We start from the raw sequence: 10,599 nt of genomic DNA on the forward strand, positions 1-10,599 counted from the left end.
GTGTCGTCAGAGTATGCAGAGTAAAAACAGCATTGTCAGTGTTTGCTGATCCTGTCAGATGTTTTTGCACCTTGTACAGAGCAAGGGCTGTGACCAAGCATCTTTAAGATGCTCAGTTTGAAGGGAAGAAACAAGTGCCTCTGAGAAGAGGTGATGACAAGCATGAATTGTTCTGGAAAAAGGGACCTAGTTGTTTGTGGGGGCATTTTTGGCTCGTTGGTTTGGTGGAATTTTTTATTTGGGTGTTGGTGGTTTGTTTTTTTTTGTTTGTTTGTTTGGGGTTTTTTTTTAGAATTACGGCGATGGTTGTGCAAAACTACTTCCTGTGTAATTTTCTAGCTATTGCTTAAACAGGAAAGGCTGGGGGCGGGGGGGGGGGGGGCATATGACAGGTTTATGTGGAATTTAATTTATCTTGAGGTACAAGAAATACTTATTTAATGTTTCTTCTCTGAGAAGGTTTCATTTCTGAACTTTTGTGGTTTTTTTTTCAGAGCCAAACGTTCTAGCTGGCACATTAATTGCTCACACAGATGCAGTCTGGGGTCTTGCTTACAGCAGTGTAAAGAATCACTTACTATCTTGTTCAGCAGATGGCACTATTAGATTATGGAACCCACCAGAAAAAATGCCCTGTATTTGCACTTACAATGGAGAAAAAGGTAAGGTTTTTTTGCAGTGGTTTTGAAAATCTGTTATGAGGCAGCTGATGATGCATCCAGGCTCATTATCCCCATTTATCAAAACTAGGACTAAAGGGAAAAATCTTTTAATAAAGTAATCCTGGTGCTGTAGCACTATTTTAAAGGAGGGAGTGAATTTCTTTGAAGTATGAGTATAAAACAAACTAAATGTTTAAACTGTCAAGGATTTTTAAAGCGTTTCTTTCAAAAGACATTTTTCTCTCTTTCTAGAGCATGGAATACCTACATCAGTTGACTTTATAGGTTGTGACCCTGCTCATATGGTGGCATCTTTTAACACTGGCAGCACAGTCATCTATGATTTAGAAACATCCCAGTCAGTGGTAATGCTTTCATCACAAATAGAATCTGGTAAGTAAAGCTGTTTTGTATTAACTATCCATCTTGGATGAGGTGCCTTTTTCAAAGTTTTATTATATGGTGAAGTAAATGAAAAAGTTTTGCTGCTCTCCTGCATCATGCATTTTGGAAGTTGGTTAGATGCTTGGAAGAGGAACAATGGAAAAGATTGTGGATTAGCAGGATTTGAAAGCCATGGTTTTTTGTTCTCCAAGCTAAGGGTTCTCAAGATTCTGTTGTCTGAATTGCATATTAAAACACATTTTTCATTATATACCCTTGACATGGAGGATATTAACATAAATAAATAAGTTAAGCAGAATATTAGTTCAGTGCAGAATTCTACACAGGTTGTGCTGAAACACTCTCTCCTGTGAAACTTTTAGTATTAGAAATTTTGTTGCTACAAATAAGGTGCTACAAAAATGTAGCTCTGAGAATTCAGTGTATCTGATGAAACTGTATAGATAGAAGAGCATTGATAGCTTCTTTTCTTGAACCTGTGAAAGTGTTCCATAAGGAAAAACGCCAGTTTCTGGTCATTCCTTTCTATGAAATGAGATCTAAAGAATAATATAGGGAGAGAATTTGCTTCTCCCCTCCAAGCAGTCTAGTTTACTACTTACTGTATTAAGTAGGTTATATAAAGACTTCACCACCAGTTACAAAACCATGTAAAAGCTATATTCTAAATAACGTGCAAAAATTGGCATTGACAGTGAGAAAGAAAATCACAAATTGGAGAAATACCTCTCCTAGTTTGAAGAGAATCTTAAATGAAATCAACAAAAACTAAGCACAGAAGTGAAGGGAACAAGCCTTGAAACACTGGCATATCAAGATAAGAAAATGTTTTTTAAAGAGTATTCTAAAAACTTCTAACGACATTCTAAACCATTCATGTTTCTTTAACTTGAAATAAGACGTATACATATCTGGCAACCTTAATAGATTGGGTTGACTTAAGTTATTTGGATCCTTCCCCTGCCCACCCCCCCAGTCTTTTTTGATGTGGATGTATAAGAGCTGTGTGCTAAACATATATTATAGATGCCACAGTTTGTTTCTACTTGGCTAGTGCTGCCCCTGCAGTACTTCCTTGCTTTGTTTGCTACCTCAGTCAAGAGCCCTTCATGTGTATAAACCACTTACACAGCTTTAGCCTGACAGTACACTGGCTAGAGTCTTAGCCCCATCCGGTAAAGCAAGAAACTTATTTCTTACGAGACTCATTGATGTTCTTCCTAAATAATATTGATGCTCTTATTATATATTAGTTAATATAGTAAGATAAAGTGTAGTGCTAAAATAATCTCGTTTTAATTTTAACCCTATAAGGCAGGTGAATATTTTTTTTGTTTTATTTTCAGGTGTACAATCAAATAATCATATTAACAAGGTAGTAAGTCATCCCACACTTCCTGTAACTATTACAGCACATGAAGATAGACACATCAAATTTTTTGACAACAAAACGGGTAAGGATAAACGGAACTTAATCTGTATATATCAGTATGTTTAAAGTAAATCTGGATGGGCATAGGACATAATCCATTTGTAGAAAACTCACTAGTGATGCAGATTTACAAAAAGAGAACTCTGGGTTTTTTAAGATTAAACCTCTTCAGTACCTTTTCTATGAAATAGTGATACCTGTTGCAATTGTGACTTCACCAGTCAGAAATTACTCTCTCAAAACAGAGATAGTTGTGAGGGACGAGAAGGTCCTCTAAAGTTAGCACTTTGCTAATTTATAGAATGTCTACCATTTTCTTCCTGTCTTCATCATTACCAAGCTTTTAACTCATAAGCGTATATCAGTTTTATGTTTTTCAACTCTGAAGAGTAAAGAACACTACTTAGTACCTATTAGACTAGAAGTAACCCTAAATTCACTGTAGTAATGGGATTCTGTGTTACACTTAAGTTGCTGATGAAGTTTGTAAGGCAGAAAAGGATCTGGAAAAAAGGGGAAAGAAAGGTATAGGAAAAAACTGCACAGTCTGTCATGACAAAAAGTTTGGAATAATTGTAAGAATGAATATAAACTTCCCATTTATCAAATTATCAGTCACTTCCTGCATGTTGTACTACCAAAAGTTGGAAGATGAAAGAAATCAGCATAAGCTGACTTGTAAGCACATGTGCAAAACCTCTGTTTTAAGTATGTTTGTTTTGGGTGGAGTGGGGGACAGTATTCTTGGGTTTTTTGTTTTCAAAGAAAAAAACTAGATGTTTTTTTCCCATTCTCACCTGCCATGAATGTATTTGAATTGTGGTGATTAAATGTGTTGCAATGATTGTTCTTGAAATTAAAATTTATTACTTCAAGGAAACAAAGATGTAGAATAAGGAGAAAAATCTTGCATGAACAAAGAATTGAGTCAAAAACAGGGAGCAGAAAGTTGAAGTAGATGGTCTGTTTGTGACATAAATTACCATGTCCTGGAGGGATCAGCGGCAGTTCAACATAATAAGAATCATCTGGACAGGGGACAGTAGGTTGACAGTTAACTGACATTCATTAATTCAGGGTATTAAAGATGAAGGCTGACGAGGAGGAACTAAAGATCTTAATAGACTTAAGAGCAGGCAAATTAAATTCCATGTGGATAAATGTGAAATGACGCATGTAAGGAAAAACAAACTTTATAATATAAAATAATAATCACTGAGCTGACTGTTCTTATTCAAGGTAAAACCACAAAGTTGTAAGAAGAGGCTGGATGAAAATGTCAGTTCTTTTCTTGGCAGTCAGAACAGCAAAATGAAAGTTAGGAGGAAGGAAAGGAATAAACAACAAAAAGAATCACTGTTAATGCCTTTGTATGAATTCTTGGTGTATCCACATGCGTACTTTGTGTTACTCTGGTCTTCCTTATCTCAAAAGGGATGTAGCCAAATTAAAATGTTTCAGAGAATGGTTAAAAGATGGTTGGAGATCTTCAGTAGCTTTTTAGCTTCTTCAGGAAGAATCTTAGTAACTAAACAGGCTGAGGTTCTTCAGGAAGACAGACGACTTGGTGAAGATGATATACTTTCTTCATGTTGGTCATGGTCTTACAGGGATTTATTTCTGTCTTTTCCAATACATGAACTAAGGTCCAGTTGATAACCCCCAATGGGTGACTGCTTCAAAACAGAAAGAGGTGGTCTTATGTGCAGTTAAATATTCTGGAACTCCTTCCCAAAAAGCATCGTAAGATGCTATTAAGAGTCCAGGAATGGAGGTCACTGGCAAGAAATGCATTAAGCGTAGTTGAATGCAGAGATAACACCTCATGTCTGTGACATAACTGAACAATTAACTGTTAGAAGCTGGAGAGTATTCTGGGCAAGTATCACTTACAGTTGGCTTGTTTTTATTTTCTTCCCTGGTTTATCACCAATAGCCTCTCTCTTAGCAATGACAGAGATAGATGGACCTCTGGTATGACTCACTAAGTCTCTTTTTACAAAGTTTCATCAATACTCTGTCCTACTGGGGTAGGTATTAGGACTTTTAAGGGACTGAAAATTGAGGTTCTCACCCAGTCATTTTAGGATTGGTCTTAATTGTCAGATGGCTAAAGAGCACTATAATGGGAATGCTTTTTTGCGTTGCGTGTCATTTACCAATATACTTATACAAGAGTCTGCATTTGAAACAGTGATTTCTAATAGAATTGTATCATTCAGATATTGTTGGGATCTAAGTAAGTCTGTTCTATATTGCATTAATTGGGAATGTTATTTTTTAAAAAAAGAATAATTCAGAAATTCACTGTTGGTTTTGTTGGGGTTTTTTTTAGGTAAAATGATCCATTCTATGGTTGCTCATTTGGATGCTGTCACAAGTCTAGCTGTAGATCCTAATGGAATCTATTTAATGTCTGGAAGTAAGGATTCTTTTCTTATTCTGTATATCTATAAATTTTGCATTTCTGATGCACTCCAGTGCCTAACAAACCTGACTTTGTCTCTTGTCTTTTTTCTTTCTTTTCCTAAACAGGCCATGATTGTTCCATTAGGTTATGGAATTTGGACAGCAAGACATGTGTGCAAGAAATAACAGCTCATAGGAAAAAGCTGGATGAATCAATTTATGATGTAGCATTTCATCCGTCAAAAGCATATATTGCCAGTGCAGGAGCTGATGCCCTTGCCAAAGTATTTGTGTGACATAGCAGAACAAACCTGCGTCATAACAGCAGGTCTGTTTGGACAAAAAAGAGGGAATGCGTCACTGCCATCAATGATAAGGTTACCAGTAAGACACTACATCTGATCTGCCTGGGTAAAGGCTCTTAATGTGGGGCAGGTATAAGTTGGTGAAAAATCACCACATCTTGAACAACGTCAGGCTCATTCATTTAACTGTAATTACTGTATTTTGGGGGGTGGGGAGAAATACAAAAAAGAAAACCAGTATTTGTAGCCTTGACTGGATATGAACTGAGCGTATGTCTGTTCTTTAGGTGTCTTTAAGCAAACGTGGAGTCTGATCTTACAAAAGACTTATTTTGGACTCTGTGTGCTGCCTTAGGGTTAGGAATGTGGTGCTCTTGTGGGGGGAAGTGAGCTCCAAGAGTAGCTTTCTTTTCATCTCTTAGTAATCTTCTGTTTATCAGTTGAATGCCACAGATTCCCCTTTTAAACTTTTATTTTGCTTTAAAGAAAGGAAATTTAACTTAAAATATTTTAGCATTAGTTGCACAAAATGTTTGGATAAAATTCTAGTTTTTATAAGTCTTTTTATATATTTAGCCTGTCACAACAGTGCTCAAGATTGTATTGATAATGTTTTTCTGCATTATAGAACCCTAAAACACAGAGATCTCACTGACCCGCTGCCGTGTAACCACACTCTTCCCTTCTTTTGCCTAATACAGCTCAGCTAAGTCCTTGCATAAGGATGCTAATTCTTCATCATCGCATAACTGTCTTCATAAATAAAGGACTGTAAAATGTGTTCAAATGAAACACAGAGGGGTTAACACCCCCAAATGAACTCTTTAAAAAAAAAATTTAATCTTGGCATCCTATCACTATGTGATATTTTGTACATCTTACTGTATTTACGAGTTTATTTATCAAGGATTACCCATCTTGCTAATGGCCTATTGTTATTTATTTCACTTTTTGTTGGTCTTTATATCCTTTTATGTAGTGTGTTAAAGGGCCCTGTATATCTATTATGGCACTCTTTGAACAGTCTAAAATAGAAGAGAAAATGGGACATTTGATAATTCTAAAGTTGCAAACCAAGAAAGTCTTTTTCTTCTGGTTAAGTACCTGGAGTGGAGTTGATTCCAAAAAGCAATCTTGTTTCAGAACTTTTGGAGTGAAAATTATTTTTATTTGCGTTTCAAATAGAATACAAAAGTAGTTGATTCAAGATTCATAAATCTGCTGTGTTTTGACTAGTTATTCCCTGCTTTTATTTTATTTTCAGATGTGCTTCAGTTTATGGTGTAACTAAAGATTTTGTTTGTGTAATGCATGATTAATACAATAAAGTATTTTTTCTAGTCTTCCACAAAACTTTTCTGATCAGTTTGCGAGTTTTGATGAGTTTTGTAAGGTTTCTGTTTTACAAACTATGAATCAGCAAATTTTTAAGATTGTACCACATAGCAAAAGTACAGCTGTTGAAAAATAATGTATATAAAATGCATATAATAAATATTAAATGGTGTACCTGTATCTTACTGTTGGCTACATTATTTTATGTTGCACAGTTTGAAAGTGTCATTCTACAAATTACTAAATTAGGTCTAAACTTTAGCAAAATGACCATTTGTTTATTATGCTTATAAGCTGCTTTGCTTTTGGAAAATTGTAATAGTTGTCTGGATGTCAACCAAGTGTTCAGTTTCAAGCAGCAGTTCCCACTTATAAGAACATGTTTTCACAATATTTTTAGAGATTTTTACAAGAACAAATTGAAAATTGCTGGTGTATTGTTACAGCCTTTTTAAGATGATAATCACGCTGGTTTTCACTGTCTCGAGATTCAGGAGCCAGAAAGGTCCTCTGTTTTTATTTCAAACTACCAATGAATCATTCTGTTAAATTTAAAAAGAAAATTATAAAAAATCCTTTTGTAAATGCTTAAAATTTGCCCATATGTCAAATGTTATCTATTAACCTTTGTCTGTTACTTTACAAGTCCTCCAATAAAGATGATGCACAAAAGGGCAGTCTTTTTGACCTGGAGCTTAGCCTTTTGCAACATTTAGCTACTCTGTGATGAGTCACTTTCCTGAAAGTGTATCAGCAGAAACAGACTACCACAATACGAATCCTAGATTTTGAAAGTAGTATGTTTAGGTATAAATTACCTTAAGCTAGAACATGTTCCTGTAAGTGGTTGTAACTGTATTGTTCCATGTAAGTTTCCAGTTTTGCACTGAGAATGTATCTCATGCCATCTCATGTCAAGCAAATTAGAATTAAGAAAGAAAAAAAAAAAAGGGAAAAAAAGGTGCTCCTGGTAGGCAGAAAACTGCAGTTATATTCTGAATTTAATTTTGTTTTAGTAATAATGTTACGTTGTTTGAAATGTTACAGTCAATTATAATTGTATAGAAATTGGAGAATTTTGTCCTTTATCTTGAAGATTGAGGTGAGGCCTTTCAGTAACTGCTTGTAGGACACTAAGATTTTACTTTTGAAAGTGACGTTCAGCTGACTTGCACTTTTTGTTCCTTCCAGTCTAAAGCATTCAACTAATCAACAGACAAGAGAGTATTTGAATTTTATTGAAAGTAATTTCATAATCGCCTTTTCTGAAGCCAAACATTGTTTCTGGCAGCTTTTCAGACTGCTGCATTTTAATGCTTAAATGAAATGTGATTGTTTAATAAACATTGCCATGCATAACTGATCTTTTTTTTTAATTGTATTAAAATTGAAATGGTAAAACAAAAAAAATATTTGCTTATTTTCCTTAATTGAAATCTTAACGGTCATCTTAGTTCACTAATGTATAGTGGATCAAGTGCTTCATTTACTAAATAATGACAATTATTTCTAATACAGTCTTTGTTTTTTGTGGGGTGTAACATGCTAAAACCTTTATTTGGCTTTTGGTTTTTTTGAACAGAAGAGCTGTAGTACTGGTGATGGGGAAAAACAATAGTGCTGAAATAAATGTTTTTATTTAGCAAAAACACCTTAACTTACGAGAGGACTGATTTACTTCTCTTTTGTAAGAAAGACCGAAAGGACTTTGGCTCAGAACCTGAATGGAAGGATACCTAAATGTGTTGAATAGTACCTCTAGCATTTTAGGATATGACTGATGTTAAGACTTACACCCCGTCTTGCTTGTTATTGTAGGAACTGGTCTAAGCAGACGAGTGGTGACAGCGGTCCAGCATCTTGTATACATAAATACCAAGCACATCTGAAAAAGGGTGTAACAAGCCCTAATCAAGAACCTTCCCTCATTCAGGAATCCTAAGGAAGTATTTCTTTGCCAGGAGACAATTGGTAGATTTTTCCTAGTGGAAAACCTTATCAGGCACTGTTCATTTTGCCTATTCTATGTTAATTCATTTATTGAAAAACTGATAGCACACTCTGTCCTGGCATACTCCTAGTACTTCGTGCTTCTCTAGCACTACCCATTGCAAATCAGTGGAAAGCTTCTTGGTCACACAGTGCTGACTGCTGCTCCTTTTAACACATAAAAGCTGTCTCAAACAAATGCATCCCAGCTGAACAACTGGTATTTTTGCAGGGAGGCTAAACACACAGGTAAGGTGGTCTACATAAATCCTGCTGGGAAAATGAGCGTAACTTTATTTCCTCCCAGATAAAGGTGCGTGGTATGGATATATGACAGACTTTACCTTTTAGTTGTGTTTGGTTTCATTACAATGTGTCTCTCAGTGCCTATATATGCATACACACACATGCATATTTATGTTCTTTTTAAAAGAACTTTAAAAAAATTAACAAAACCAGAAGGCTCCAAAATGGTTTTTAAATGCTACATCTGAGGTGAGCATGAACTGAAATTCCCCATTTAACACTTGCTGTGTTGAATGTTGGCAAATACACATCCTTGAGTCTTATGCAGACTAATTGGCTTATATTAATAGTTGGGTTGTTTTAATGAAGAGTTCAAGCTACAAAACATTATAAATGTTGTAAGTACTTTGCTTTGTTTTTTAATTTTAACATGGAACCAGATTTTGTCTGACTTTTGATAGTGGAGAGCATGCTTGCTTTGTAGTCATCCCTTTTACCTGGATATCTTAATGACCCACCCCCATAAAAGAAGTCATCTTGACTTTCTGAAAAGTGCATGTATAGTAACAAAATACTTCTATTTTTGAATATTTACAGAATTTAAGGATATTCAATTTAACTCGGAAATCCCTAGTAATGAAAAGGAGGCAATGTAAGGTAGCCTAGGTCATAAGGTTAACACCCACCCACCCCACCCCCCGCCCCAAGAATCACTGAACCTCTGAGTATGTTCTCTGTAAAAGTCTGCTGAAGACTGTAAACTGGAAGCTGTAGCTGTGTACTTGAACAGTAGCTATGTCGTCTTTTCTTCAGAGACACCACACTCAACAGATGTCTGTGAGGCCTGTTTTTTTGTGGTCTAGAACTTTATTGGGACATCATCAATTTTCTAATTACTGATTTCCCTACATCTTGAATTTGGGATTAGTATTTCCTCCTGGAAGGTCATGTCTAGTGTTCCAGCTGATTTGATCCAGTTTTCCTCAAGCAAAATCACTGGGGAGGTGAACTGTTGGCCAGCCCTTAGCCATCCTGGTTCACCAGCAGTGTCTAGCAGCAGTGCCAGGGTGTTTAATCTGGCAGTGGAAGAATTCTTGCTTTGATTATATGTAGTGCTATAACATAACCTTGTCGGAGTAGCATGCCGTCTTAACTGGAGGAGAGAGAACTGATTCCTATGACCATATGGCTCCTCTTGATGGTCTCTGTGAACCTAAGCTATTGATGGTTGTTAGCTGTTAACCTCTAACAAATAGCAAATAGCTACTTAACCATTTAATATTTTCATATGCAAACAACATACACATTTGTCTTCAGTTACGTGGAGACTGTCTACAATGTTCTGTTAAGTCTTACCAGCACTGTGAGACTTGATGCTCTCATTTTAAAGCTATGTGAATTAATGGATTTATTACAAAATTTTAAATCTTCTAAGCTAATGGATCAGTGCTGTGATTTTTTACAGATATATATTTATAAAACTGAGACTACAGGTAGGAATTCAATAGTGATCTTGTACTAGCTGTGTGGGTTAAAGGCTGCCTCTTTTACGCCAGGTATTATTGGGAGCTGTTACCTGTTTTAGTGAAGTTCAAAAGTATTGATATTACCCCATTCCTTACAAATGGCATTAAACCTTTGAAAAGTGATGGTCTTTCAAATAAAAATGATGCTAGGTTAATTTTTGAGTGGCTTCTAGAACCACTCATTTCTATCACAAAAGATGGGGAATGAGATTTAAGACCTCTTGAGGTGAAACGCTGCATTTTCCTTCAGAGTACTGGACACCTTAGAATAAATACCTCATGTGGTGATC

The 10,599-nt window shown here is 35.7% G+C and overlaps 1 protein-coding gene across 5 annotated transcripts in view; it reads left to right on the forward strand.

The window, feature by feature from the left end:
• Window positions 1-6,728, forward strand: part of STRN3 (striatin 3) — a 66,823-nt gene extending 60,095 nt beyond the window's left edge. For all 5 annotated transcript variants that reach the window (XM_055795141.1, XM_055795138.1, XM_055795153.1 and 2 more), the window contains 5 exons: window positions 495-662; window positions 915-1,055; window positions 2,414-2,521; window positions 4,835-4,921; window positions 5,035-6,728. In XM_055795141.1, the coding sequence (XP_055651116.1) occupies window positions 495-662; window positions 915-1,055; window positions 2,414-2,521; window positions 4,835-4,921; window positions 5,035-5,204 (674 nt within the window). In that variant the 3' untranslated portion in view covers window positions 5,205-6,728. The remainder of the gene's footprint in view (window positions 1-494; window positions 663-914; window positions 1,056-2,413; window positions 2,522-4,834; window positions 4,922-5,034) is intronic.
• Window positions 6,729-10,599: the final 3,871 nt, after the last annotated feature.

Source organism: Falco peregrinus, chromosome 1 (genome assembly GCF_023634155.1).
Source record: "Falco peregrinus isolate bFalPer1 chromosome 1, bFalPer1.pri, whole genome shotgun sequence".
NCBI lineage: Eukaryota > Metazoa > Chordata > Aves > Falconiformes > Falconidae > Falco > Falco peregrinus.